The following is a 13093-nucleotide window of genomic DNA, read 5'->3' as shown; positions in this document are numbered from 1 at the left end:
GGGGGGGCATTTTGGGGCATCCTCCTGCCACCCCGGGGACCCCAAATGCTGCCAGGGCACGCGGTGGTCCCAGCGTGCTCCCCCCCAAAAAGTGTGCATGGTGAAGGGGGGGCCCTTCCCATCCCCGGGGGGGCCCTTCCCATCCAGCATGGCCAAAAGGTGCCCGTTATCATCCTCACCAGCAGCCCCAAGTCTGTTACCAGCACGGTGGTGACGGGCAGATGGGGCCAGCACCGAGCAGGGGGGTCACTGCCCCCCCCCTCGGTCCCCAGTGTCCCCCCCACGCTGTCCCCAGGAGGCAGCAGCCACGTCTCCAAACCCAGCGTGGTTTATTGGGGGAACATGAGCCCAGTGATCAGCCGCAGGGTTTGGGGATGGGGGGCTCCAGGGGGGCAGACGGGAGAGCACTGCCCCCCCCCCCAGTGTCCTTGGGGGTGCTGGCATGCGGGGGTGCGTGGAACACAGTGGGGGGGGGGAATCACAGGATTTGGGGGGCATTTACACGTGGGGGGGCTGCTGCGTGCACGCGGGTGTGCAGGGAGCCGCTGTGCGAGCGTGCACGCGGGTGTGCGCGGGGTGGGGGGGCACAGGGGGGGCTGCGAGGTGTTTGTGCACATGGTGTGCGCGTGGGGCACCAAGCGTGGGGGGGGGCGTGTGCGCATGGGGGGGATCCTCGTGGGTGTCCCATCACCCTGGGGATGTTTCGGGGGGCGGACAGGCCGGTGGGGGCCGTGCAGCAGGAGGTGCCCCCCAACCCCCCCCGGCACCCCATCCCCGGGGGGGGGGCTCAGTCGGGGTAGATGATGAAGCCCGAGAAGGTGCTGTACTTGTTGGTGTTGCCGCCGTGCACCTTGCCACCGTCCAGCTTGACGCAGACCTCGTCGCCCACGTCCAGGTGCAGGATGACGCTGTTGCTGGCGTAGTCGTAGTTCTGGTCCGCGTCCTGCGCGATGGCGCTGGCCCGCACCTGGGGGTGCAGCACCCACCCCCCCCCCCGCACCCCCGGTATAATAAGCAGGGGATCGGGAGCAGGGTGCTGAGCTGCTCCGTACCACCCCCAGCCCGCTTGAGCCCCCCCTCCCCAGTCCAGCGCCACTCAAGGTCGTGCCGCCCATCTGCGGCAGAACTGGGTGAGGGACCCCAGCATTGCCCCCCCGGACCCCCCCAGCAGCTGGCAGGAACAATTTGCCCCCCCTCCTCGCAACCCAGGGTCCCCCAGGATGGGACGGCCCCGCAGTTGGGGCTGGGTCTCCCACCCTGCCTGGTCCCAAAAGGGGCCGGAGAGCCCCAATGCCCCCAGGAGCCGGTGGCTGTCCCCTGCCCCGTGTTCCTCTTCCTGGGGGGGGGGGGGGGGGAGAGGGTTTTGGGGGCACCCAGGGAGAGGGGGGCAGCTCCCAGTGGGGCGGCGCAGCTGGCATCGACCGCAGCAGATCGATGCTCGTTTATCCCATAATAAATGGAAAACGTCCGGGGCGAGGCGGGGAAGGGAGCTGCCGGCCGGGCTGTGAACAAAGGGACCGAGCGGGGGGCACAACCGGTGCCCCCCCAGTGCTGGCCAGGCAACCAGGGGCATCCGTCCTGGCTGGGGGGGCACAGCCGGTCCCCCTGGCTACAGGTAGACCCCGGTCCCTGCTGGCTCTGAGCCCCCCAGTCCCGAGGGAGCACAAATTCCCTTCCCCATGGTGGGAGTACTGGGGATGGGGGGGGGGGCACAGGTCTGGGGCTGCGGGTGCTGTGCTGCACCCCAGGGTGGCTCCACTGGTCCAGGGAAAAGGGATGGGGGGGGAGAGGAATGGGATCGGGGGAATGGGATGGGTGGAGATGGGTGTGGGGGAATGGGGAAGAGGGAACGGGGACAGGAATCGGTGTGGGGAATGGGGGTGGAGGGCGTGGATGGGGGAAATGGAACGGGGGAACTGGGCTGGGGGGAGCTGGGGGTGGGGGGAGCCCGGAGGGGGGAATGGAGTGGAGGAAGCAGGGTGAGGGGAAAGCAGAAAGGGAGAACTGGGATGGGAGGAAACAAGATGAGAAAACCGAGAGAGGGGAATCGGGATGGAGAAGCGAAGAGAGCGAGCAGGGAGAGCGGGGATGGGGGCAGCCGGCAGCGGGAACGGGGCCGGGCAGGGGAAGGGACGGAGAAACGGGGCTGGAGGAGCCGGGCTGGAACAGGGCGAGGGGCCGGCCGGGGGCGAGCGGGGCACCGGGGGGAGCTGCCTGGGGGTCCCAGCCCCTACCTGCCCGTTCTTCATGAGGTCGGCCCACATGCTGGTGCCATCGCCGCCGCGCATGAGGACGTGGTAGGTGAAGAAGTAGATGCCGGGCAGGGGGCAGGTGAACTTCCCGCTCGACGGCTCGTAGTAGTTGCCCACGTTGGTCACCACGTCGTCGAAGCGCAGCACCTCGTAGCCCTCGTGGGGCTTCCGCAGCCCGGCGTAGAAGGCAATCTTGGGGCTGTAGAAGGAGGGGATGTACCCCCCGGGACCCGGACCCGGCGGTCCCGGTGGCCCTGGCCGGCCCGGTTCCCCCGGCGGTCCCCGCGGCCCCGGTGGCCCGGGGGGACCCCGTACTCCGGCACGGCCCTTGCGCCCCGGCTCACCCTTGGCCCCCGGCAGGAAGGGTGGCTGGGAGGCGGGGGGCAGCTCGGGGCCGGGGTAGGGGTCGCAGACCATGCGGCAGCTGCCCAGCATCTCGTAGTGCGCGGCCGCCTTGGAGCTGTGCACCAGCAGCGGGATGGCCACCAGCAGCACCAGCACCATGGCCACGCCGACGGCCGCCCCGGCCACCCGCTTCCTGCGGCTCAGCCGGGAGGCAGCCAGCGCCAGAAGGTCCTCGTCGCCCTTGGGAGCGATGGTGGTGCCGGGGGGGCGGACGGCGCCCCGCCGCCCGCTGAGCCTCACGCCCCGGCGGGGACCGGGCTGGGAGAGGGGATGGGGAGGGACGGGGATGGGGACGGGGATGGGGACGGGGATAGGGATGGGGATGGGGATGGGGATGGGGATGGGGATGGGGAGAGCAGCGGGAATGGGGATGGGGATTGGGATGGCAGCAGGGCTGGGGACAGGAACGGGGCTGGGGACAGGAATGGGAATGGGGACGGGCGCAGGACTGGGACCGAGGATAGGATCGGGAGCGGGGACGCGGCTGGGGCAGGGACCGGCGCTGGTGATGGAGCCGGGGCTGGCACCGGAGCCGGGACCGGAGCCGGGAGCAGAGCTGCGGGTGGAGCCGGGACTTCAGCCGGTGAAGGGGACGAGAGCGGAGCCGAGGATGGAACCGGGAGCGGAGCCACCGACGGAGCCGGGAGCGGAGCCGGGAGCCGGGACGGGGCTGGAGCCGGGAGCGGAGCCGGGGCTGGAGCCGGGAGCGGAGCTCCTGCTGCAACCAGGACCGGAGCCGGTGTCGGAGCCGGGACCGGAGCCGATGATGCAACCAGGACCGGAGCCGGTGCTGGAGCTGGTGATGTAACCGGAGCCGGGATGGAGCCGCCGCCGCCGCGCCGCGCGGGGCAACTTCTCGCCAAGTTGCCCGGGAGCGGGACCCCCTCCCCCGGGAGCGCCCCCCCCGGGAGCGCCCCCCGCTGCCCCGCTCTCCCCGGTGCGCACCGGCGGCGGCGGGGCCGGGCAGCGCCTCCCGGGGCGGTTCCGGCGGGGCCGGGGCTGTCGGGGCGGCCCCAACCGGGCCCGGGGCCGCGCCTCCCGGTGTCCCCCCTCCCGGTTCCCGGTGGTCCCAGTCCCCCCCCGCATCCCGCCGGTGCCCTCCGGTACCTGCCGCCCGCGGCGCCGGGAGCCACGTGCCGGGACCGCCGCCCGCGCCGCGCCGCGCCCGCAGCCCCGCTCCGCCCGCCCCGCTCGACGGCACCGGGCACGGCGGGGGCGGGGGCGGGGGGGGGGGGACCAGAGCGAGAGGAGGGGGTGTCGAGTGTGCAGGGGGGAGGGTGCCCGGGGGGCGCAGGAGGGGGTGAGAGTGAGCGTGCGGGGAGCTGCTGGTGCAGGTGTGCACGCGTGTGCGTGGCCGGAGTGCGCTGGGCGCAGGGGAGGTGCTGGGGCAGGGTTGGGGGGCTGCATGGGGGGGGCACGCGTGTGTGTAAAGGGCTCAGCGCGTGTGTGCGTGGGGCTGTGTGTGTGCAAGCTGCGTGTGCAAGCAGCGTGTGTGTGCACGGAGCTGTGTGTGTGTTTGCAGAGAGCTGTGTGTGCAAGCAGCGTGTGCATGTGTGGGGCTGCGTGTGTGCAAGCAGCGTGTGTGTGCACAGAGCTGTGTGTGCAAGCAGCGTGTGTGTGTGCAAGCAGTGTGTGCATTCACAGGGCTGTGTGTGTGCAAGCAGCATGTGTGCACGCAGCGTGTGTGCAAGCAGCATTTGTGTGCAGAGAGCTGTGTGTGTGCAAGCAGCATGCGTGTGCATGCTCACGGCTGGCTCTGCACTGGTGCGCGTGCAAGGTGTGTGTGTGCAGGATGCGGGCACACGTTTGCCAGGGCCCTGCTGTGCGTGTGCGTTCCTTGGTGTGCGTGAGACGGGTGCAGGGGTGTGAGCGTGCGTGGGCTCAGGGGCACGGCTGTGTGCACGCTGCAGGGGGCTGCAGGGGGGGCTTGGAGGGGGGGTCACACAGCCCCACGCAGCCCACTGGGGTCCCTGCGGGCAGGTGGCCACTGGCCCATTTTCAGGGTGCTTTTGGGGTGGCAGGGGGGGCGCACGCAGCTGATCCCCAACCGCAGGGACTCGGGCAGAGCCCCCACACACTGGGGGCTCCTGGGTCCCCCCGCTGCAGGCACAGTGCAGGGGTCAGGATGCGTCCTGCAGCCCCCGGCTGCCTCCGCAGCGGGGGCACGGGGGGAGCTGATTTATGGCTGCTCTTTTCAAGCCCTGCCTGAATTTGCTCCTTTATGCAAAGCGAAGTCTCGCCCTCCACGCTCGGGGAGCCGGGGCTGCTCCCCGCGGCCTCGCCGCTGCTTCTGAGCTGCAATTAGAGAGAGGAGCGAGGTGCAGGGGGGGCAGCCCCGCACCCCCGTGCCGGGGGGGGCTCTGTTTCCCTTCGGTGTGCAGGGGCCACGCGTGTCCTTGCAGGGGCAGCGCCCGTCCCTCCACATCCATGTGCGTGTGCAGGGATGCGAGCTGTGTGTGTGCATGCGTGTGAGCAGGCACTGTGCCTGTGCACACACGTGTGTGCGCGTGCACGTTGCATGCTGGCGTGCGGGCGGTGGGAGATGCTCCCGCTGTAGCGCCCGCGCGTAATTTATCCGTGCAGTTTTTAAATTTGCAGGCCTGGCCAGCTCCCTCCAAAGGGCGCCGATCCATCAGCCGGGATCTCGGATGGATTTATGGGCCCTTTATGCGGGGGATCAATGCAATCCTGAACCGCCCGGCGATGTTTGTGCAACAAATTACAGCGGCGGGAGCAGCTCCCCCGGCGGGGACGGGGTCCGGGCACGATCGATGCTGCCCGAGCTGCTCCCCGGGGACGGGGACGCCGGAGTCCCACCGCCTCCGCCACCGCCACCCCCCTCCGCCGGCTGATCTTAATGAGCAGCAACAGTGAATTAATTAGCGAGGCTGCGAGGGGAAGCCCAAGCGCTAATTAGCAAGCGCCGGGGGCTCGTGGGGACTGGGTGCCTGGCCAAAAGGTCCTCGCCCTGGGGACACGGGGGGACACTGGGGGGCCTGGATGCTCCTGGCCCTGCCTGGGTTCGGGGGGGGGGGAAGCTGGCACCCGGTGCTGCACCCCAAGGGGGGCAGCTGCGGCCCCCAGCACCAGCTGGCAACGACAGCAAGAAAGGGGCGGGAGGGGAGAGCAAACACGGATGGTAAAAATAGAGGCGGCGGCGGAGAGAAAGGTCAGCCCCGGAGAGAGCGGCAGCAAGGAGCCGAGGGGGGGGGGAACGGGGGGCTCAGGGCCGGATCCTGCCCTCAGCTCCCAGCGGCCAAAGGAGGCGGCTGGGTTTGGGGGAGCTCGGCCCCATCCAGCCCCACAGTGGTGCTGAGCCCCACACCGGGTCCTGCAGGTGCCAGTGGCCGTGGTGGGGACATCCCGAGTCCCTCAGGGTGCACGGGGACATAGTGGCCGTGAGCCCCCGCCCCAAAAATGCCCCCTGCTGCTCTCGCTGCCCCCAGGCCGGATCAGGGACAACACTGCCGGGGGCCATTGGGGGATGACGGGGATGGTGATGGACACGTCCTGGACCGCAGAGCCAGCAGCTCCAGGGACAAGAGCTGGGAGCACGGCGGGGACACCACGGGGAGCCGAGCCCCCGGATGAGAGCCGGGGCTGGCAGCGGCCGGCGGAGCAGCGGTGCCGGGGAGCAGAGCATGAATAAATGCATGAAGCCGCAGCCCCGGGGCCGCGAGCAGGGCCAGCAGTGCTGACAAGGGGGGGGCCTTGGTGCAATCGTCCAGCGGGCGCAAGCACGCAGTCACCATCTTCCTCCACGGCTCCTGAGCACCCGTGGGCTCGTGCAGCGATGTGCGGCCCTGCGGGGTCACGTCCAGCCCCTGTGCCTGGTCCCCAAGCCCCAGGGCCGGACGGTGCGTGCCCAGCGCACGGTGCATGGGCCGTGGTGCGCCGCGAGCTGTGCGAGGTGCATGGGGCATGGACATTTTGTGTGGTGCACGGGCGTGGTGCGTGGTGCACGGTCACGGGCGTGGTGCACGGTCATTGTGCGTGGTCCATGGTGCGTGACGCATGGCATACGGTGCACGGTCATGGTGCATGGTGCACGGCCGTGCATGGGCCATGGTGCAGGACGCACGGAGCATGGTCTTTGTGCACGGTGCACCGTCGTCGTGCACGGTCCGTGGCCCGCGGTGCACGCTGCCGGTCCCAGAACCCAGCTCGTGGTGGCCGGGGGACGTCCCCGTTCCTCTCCCCGTGCCTTCGCCGAGGCGCTTCCCTCCCAATTACGGCGCCGCGCTGGGACCAGCAGACAAATTGGCGTGTCAGCGCCCGCCGCGCGGGCCGGGAGGGAGCCTTGTGCAAATGAATATAGATTGGCTGGAGGCGCCCGGGCGCCGCGCGCTCCATCCAGGGCATGTTTGCAATAAAGCCGGGCCGCCGGGCCGGGCCTAAATTGGATGAAAATTGTCCTTGAACGGCGACAATAAACCAGCAGCGGGAGGGGGGCTGTGGCTGGGGGGGGCTGGGGGGGGGATGCCCGATGGCACCGTGGCTCAACAGGTCCCCGGGGCAGCAGGAGCGGCCGAGGTCACCTCGTTGTGTGGTGCCAGTGGGGAAAGTGTCACCCGCTGCCCGCACGGGGGGCCTGGCACCGTGTCCCCCCCACCCCGGTGTGCTCCAGGCCTGGCCAGGGCCCCCCCTGCACCTTATCCCCAGTGCGCACCCATCCCTGATGTGTGCCCTGTCCCCATCGTGCGCCCTGTCCCTGGTGTCCCCAGCATGCTCCCCGTGCCCCAGCACATCCTACACACCGGCATCCCCCTCCTGCTCCCCCCCCCCGCCCCCGGGCTCATTAGCATCTGCTGCTAATTGCCGATGAGGCGGCAGGGATGTTATTAATTGGGCATGGCCCCGGAGCAGCACGGGGCTGGTGGCTGTGTAGGGCTCAAGACAGGGGGATTTAGGGACAGGGGGTGGGTGACACCAGGGGGACAGGGTGGGGGTCGTGCCCCCCCCCACCCCAAGGCAGCCACCTGGGCTCATCCACACCCCCTGCTCCATGGGGCTGGTGCCGGGGGGGGTCCCAGCGAGGGGGGGGGGGGGGCAGCAGCAATCACCGAAGCGAGGGGACGAAGCGAGGGGATGTCCCTGGGGAGCCCGGGGGCTCCCAGCACAGGGAGGGGGGGGGGAATTCACAGCCCCCCCCACGGCCCCCCCCGGGCTGAGTCATCGCCGGGGCCGTCCATCACGGCATGGCAGCGCGTGCGGAGATGGATGGCTACGGGCCGCCCCGGATTAATTCTCTGGACAAGCGGCATTTATTAAGGATTCCGGGGACGTCGGGCGGAGAAATCCATCCCGGCCGGGCGGCAATTAGGCAGCCGGCGAGGCGGGCGGCCGGGCCGCGGGGTCCCTCTCGCCGCCCCCCCCTCACCCCACGCTCCCCCTCCCCGCTTGCCGTGGGGTCCCCGGTGCCCTCGTGGTGGTCGCGGGTTGGGGGCTCGCCCCCATCCCCGGTGTCGCGCCCCGCGCCGGAGGGGCCGGGGGGGGCTCATTGCAGATTCGCCTCATGCCTACCTGAGCCGGGCGCTGACAAATAGACATTTAAATCAGACAATTAGCTGGCCTCCACCGCTGACATTTTTAATGTATTAATGTGCATCAACAGCTAATACATATAAAATTCCCCTAATAACAGCACTTGGGTAAAGGGGCTGCTCTGCAGCCCGGCGCTGGCAGTGATGTACGAGTCCGGAGGGACTCCGGCCCCGGAGTTTGCATTAATTACCAGCAAACTGACAAGGCAGCGTGACATTCGGCACCGCCATCCGATGCCTTCCACCAGCCCTGCGGCTGCGTGCGGGGCGCGTGCACCAACACACGCGCGTGCCCCCCCCCGGGTGCGGGATGAGCGGTTTTTGGGGGCGGAGGGGATGTGTGGGGGGCGCGCTGCTGGATTCGGGGACCCGCGTGGGGACCCGCGTGTGCGTGGGGACGTGAGCGGGTGTTGGGACACGCGTGTGCAAGGGGACACGCGTGGGGAGCCGCGTGGGTGGCCGGGAGCCTCCGGTCCCACTCAGGACCCAGCCCACAGGGGGTAGCCCCCCCCATCCCCCCCCCCCCCAGTTGGACGCCCCCCGAACGAGGCAATGACAAATGTTTCAATTAGCGGGAAGGCTCCGAAAATCGATGCCTTAAACGCCGGTGGCCCGGGCTGATCAATGGCTCCAATCACACCCAAAAACGGGCGTCGTGGGGGGGGGGGGGGGGGCACCCCGCATCCTACTGCTGGGACACCCCCGGAGCCCCCAGCCCCAGAGGGGCCCCAGCTCCCTGTGCTGGGGGGGGGTTGGTGACGACACCAATGCCAGGAGTGGAAAGGGGGGGCCCCCCCTAAACCCCCCCAACCCCCCCAACCCCATCGACCGCCCAGCTCCACGCACACGAGAGCCAAATTTGACATTTTTAAATCCAGATACTTAAAGAAATCAATCCAGCAGGCGAGCCCCCCCCGTGCCCCCCCTCCCCGCTAGCATCGATCCCATGCCACAGCACGGTGGGAAGGGGGAGGTTGTGGGGGGGGGGGGGCACAGTTACTGGGGGAGGGGGCAGCCAGGAAAAGGGGGTGTCACGCCTGGTCCTGCAGCCCCCCACCAGTGCATCACCCCCCCAAAAATCGCCCCCCCCCCCACCCCAACAAGGGCGCAGAGCAGCCAAGCGTGGGGCCGGCCCCGCTGGGAGCCGCTGTCAGGGAGGCAGCCAGGCGGGGTGGGCAGCGGGGGGGGGGCCGCTGTCAGCCCTGATGGGCAGCTGGGGGGGTTAAGGGGAGGCTGAAGGGTGGGGGGGGGCAGCATCTCAGCCCCCTCCCCGCATCCTGGGGCTCCCCTGGGAGCCAGGAGCCCAGCATCCCCCCCCCCATCCCTGAACCACGCTGAATTTAAGCGCGGGGGGGGTGCACTGGGGGTGGGGGGAAGAAAAAGCGAGGAAGGGGTCACCGCTCCTGGCCCCCCCCCAGCCCGAGTCCTCGCTCAGGGAGCGACTGAGTCAACAGCGCGGCGGCGGGGGCCGTTAATAATGAATGAGCCCAAATTGGAGGCCGCAGCGGCTGAGCCGAGCAAACACGGCGGTGGAGGAAAAAGGGGGGGGGGAAATGTTGGGGGGGGCTGCAAAGGGGGGTTGGAAGATGCTGGGGGGGGGGGGGGCACAGCCCCAAGAAATGAGCATCGATGAATTCAAGGGGTGAGGGGCTGGAGGGGGCATCGTGGGGCTGGGGGGGCACCATGGGATTGGGGGGCACCATGGGGCTGGGGGGGACTCCATGAGACTGGGGGGCACCATGGGGTTGTGGGGGCACCATGGGGTTGTGGGGGCACCGTGGGACTGGGGGAGCACTGTGGAACGGGGATTGAGGGGGGGTCCCCACCCCATGCCCCCCATCCCTGCGGCAGCACCGCCGCGGCTCTGCCCTTTGCCCAGCACCGTGGGGGGGCAAAGTCCGTACCAGGGGGGGAGCGGAGCCGCCCGTGAGCTCTGTGGGACCGCAGGCAGAGGTGGGTCTGGAGGGCTGGGGGGGGGCACATGGAACTGAGGGTGGGCGTGCAGGGAGCTGGTGGGCTTGGGGGACCCCGGGTGGGTGCTGCGGGGTGGGCGTGCGGGACCCCGGGTGGGTGTGGGGGAGCTGGGGGGGGCACAGGGGGCCTGGGTGGGTGTGAAGGGGCTCTGGGTGGGCACAGGGGGTCCTGGGTGGGTTCTGGGGATCTCTGGGTGGGCACAGGGGGTCTTGGGTGGGTCCTGGGGATCCCTGGGTGGGTGCAGGGTGTCCTGGATGCATACAGGGGGTCCTGCGTGGATCCTGGGGATCTCTGGGTGGGCACAGGGGGTCCTGGATGGGTATAGGGGGTCCTGAGTGGGACGTGGGGATCCCTGGATGGGTACAGGGGGTCCTGGGTGGGCATAGAGGGTCCTGAGTGGGTCTTGGGGATCTTTGGGTGGGCACAGAAGGTCCTGGGTGGGCATAGAGGGGTCCTGAGTGGGTCTTGGGGATCTTTGGGTGGGCACAGGGGCTCCAGAGCAGGTACACAGCTCCTGGGTGGGCACCCACAAGCCCCGACTGGGCACGGGGGACGCAGACGGGCCTGGCACTGGGCGGGGGCCCACGGGTGGGGGTCCCGGCATCCCCTGATACCCCCAACCTCCCTCTCCCTCCTCCCGCAGGTCGCCGGATGGCAGTGCCGTGAGCCCCCCGGGGATGGGCAAGCGGCTGCTGGTGGCCTACGGGCTGTGGGCGCTGGGGGGGCCGCTGGGGCTGCACCACCTCTACCTGGGCCGCGACAGCCACGCGCTGCTCTGGATGCTGACCCTGGGCGGCTTCGGCGCCGGCTGGCTCGGGGACTTGTGGCACCTCCCCGGCTGGGTGGCCGCCGCCAACGGGGCCGGGCCCCCGGGGCAGCGCGTGGGGAGCGTGCCGGCGCTGAGCGCCCTGCGGCTGGCGGGGCAGGTGGCGGTGGGGACGTATTTCGGGCTGGCGGCGGCGCTGGCGCTGCCCTGGGTGCCGCAGTTGCTGGCGCAGCCGCTGGCCGTGGGGCTGGGGGTGCTGCTGGTGTCCTCGGTGGGCGACCAGGCCTCCGAAGCGCCCAGCATCTTCGCCGCGGCCTTCCTCGCCTCCCTCCTCTTCCAGGGCCGGGTGCTGGCGGTGCTGCCCTCCAGTTTGGCCGCCAGCATCGCCGCCCAGCGCCGCCGGCGCTATAAACGCCCCGGGGCGCCCCGGCCGCGGTTGCCGGCCCGGCTTTACCACCTGGGGCTGGCCTACTTGGCCTTCGCCGCCCCGCTCGCCTACGGTGTCCTCAGCGGTGCCGCCGGGGTGCTGGGCCCCCCGTTGCGTTGGCTCGGGGCCCTCCCGGCGCTGCCCCGCGCCGTGGCCGAGCGGCTCCTGCTCCTGCCCCTGCGTGCCGGCCGCATCCTGGCCAAGCTGCTGGGTTTTGTCAGCCCTGAGCCCAGCGGCTGGAGCGAGAGGAGGCAGCGAGCCTACAAGGTGCAGGATGCGGTGCTGGGGGTGTGGGGGGGTGAAGAAATTAAATAGGGGGGCACGGGGTCTGGATGGGGGTGGCACGGGGTGCAAGAAGCCAGTATCAGGGTGGTGGGGGCTGAAGGGGTTGGCTCAGAGGCACGCGTGGCCCCTATTGCTGCTGTTGCCCCCCCCCCCCAGCATCCATCTCGCCCCCAGGTCCTGGGCATCCCACCCGGCGCCGCCCCCGAGGACGTGCACAGGAGCTACCGGGAGCTGGTGAAGCTCTGGCACCCCGACCACAACCGGCACCGGGCCGAGGAGGCCGAGAGGCGTTTCATCGAGCTGCAGGAGGCCTACGAGGTGCTGGCGGGGCCCAGGAGGGCCGCGGGGGGGTGATGGGGCTGGCAGACCCCAGCCCATGGAGACCAAAGGCTGCGGAAGGGGATTCTGGAACACGAGGATGGCTTCAGGCTGCTGCCGTTGTGTCTCTGCTCGGCGCGATGCGGTGCTGGGGCCGGCACCCTGCAAACCAGCACAGGGGGCGTCCATCAGCCGTCGGCAAAGGGATGGATGGATGGGGGCTTGTGCAAACCTTTGCACCAGGGGCTGTGCAAAACATTGCACCGGGGTCCGTCCAAGTCATTGCACCAGGGTCTGTGCAAAACATTTCACTGGGGTTCGTGCAAACCACTTCACCAGGGCTTCTGCAAACCACTGCAAGAGGGTCTGTGCAAACCATTGCACCAGGACCTGTGCAAACTGTTGCACCAGGGTCTCTGCAAACCATTGCATCGGGGTTCGTGCAACTCATTGCACCAGGGCTTGTGCAAAACACTGCATGAGAATCTGTGCAAACCTTTGCACCAGGGTCTGTGCAAACCATTGTACCAGAGTTTGTGCAAACCATTCCACCAGGGCTTGTGCGAAACATTGCACCAGGTCTGTGCAAACCATTGCAAGAGGATCTGTGCAAACCGTCACACCAGGGCTCATGCCAGGCGCTGCAGGGGGCTCCGCACCCCACTGGGTGCCCCCAGCCAGGGCCCGACCCGGGCGGGGCCTGGGTGGCGGCCCCGGGTCTCGAACCCGCGGCCTCTCGAACTCCGCCCTGGCCGCCCCGCCGCTCGGCACTTTCCGGAGCGCGCTCGGGCGTTTCCGGCGCGGGGCGGGGGCTCTCGGCAGTTTCCGTCCACGTTCGGCGCCGGCCGCCCCGCCCCGCCCCGCCCCTCGAGAGAGCGGGGAGGCGGGGCGTGGCCACGGCCGGATCCGATTGGCTCTCGCCAGAGGTTGGTCACGCCCCTCGCGCGCGCGGGAGGCGGGAGAAGGCAGGACCCGCGCACCCGCATTGGTTGTTGGGACCCCTCCCGCCCCGCGCGCCGAGAACCCCTCTCATTGGTCAGACACACTCGGCCCGACCCCCGCCTCGCTTCCGATTGGCTCCAACCGAAGGAAGGCGGGCTGAGCCGAGCCTCTCCCTCCTCCT

General features: G+C 69.8%; 2 protein-coding genes across 2 annotated transcripts; one reads left to right on the top strand and one right to left on the bottom strand.

Moving 5' to 3' along the window:
- Positions 1 to 357: 357 nt before the first annotated feature.
- Positions 358 to 2910, bottom strand: C1QL4 (complement C1q like 4). Its single transcript, XM_038171709.2, has 2 exons — positions 2235 to 2910; positions 358 to 967 (listed from the first exon to the last, which is right to left on the bottom strand). The coding sequence occupies exons 1-2, from the start codon at positions 2754 to 2756 to the stop codon at positions 788 to 790; spliced, it is 702 nt and encodes a 233-aa protein (XP_038027637.2). The 5' UTR covers positions 2757 to 2910; the 3' UTR covers positions 358 to 787.
- Positions 2911 to 10048: 7138 nt separating this feature from the next.
- DNAJC22 (DnaJ heat shock protein family (Hsp40) member C22) lies at positions 10049 to 12080 on the top strand. Its single transcript, XM_038171701.2, has 3 exons — positions 10049 to 10153; positions 10818 to 11634; positions 11827 to 12080. The coding sequence occupies exons 2-3, from the start codon at positions 10852 to 10854 to the stop codon at positions 12004 to 12006; spliced, it is 963 nt and encodes a 320-aa protein (XP_038027629.2). The 5' UTR covers positions 10049 to 10153; positions 10818 to 10851; the 3' UTR covers positions 12007 to 12080.
- Positions 12081 to 13093: the final 1013 nt, after the last annotated feature.

This window comes from Anas platyrhynchos, chromosome 34, assembly GCF_047663525.1.
Source record: "Anas platyrhynchos isolate ZD024472 breed Pekin duck chromosome 34, IASCAAS_PekinDuck_T2T, whole genome shotgun sequence".
Classification (NCBI taxonomy): Eukaryota; Metazoa; Chordata; class Aves; order Anseriformes; family Anatidae; genus Anas; species Anas platyrhynchos.
The sequence above is the reverse complement of the archived record's forward strand: the minus strand, read 5'-3'. Positions and strand labels throughout refer to the sequence as shown.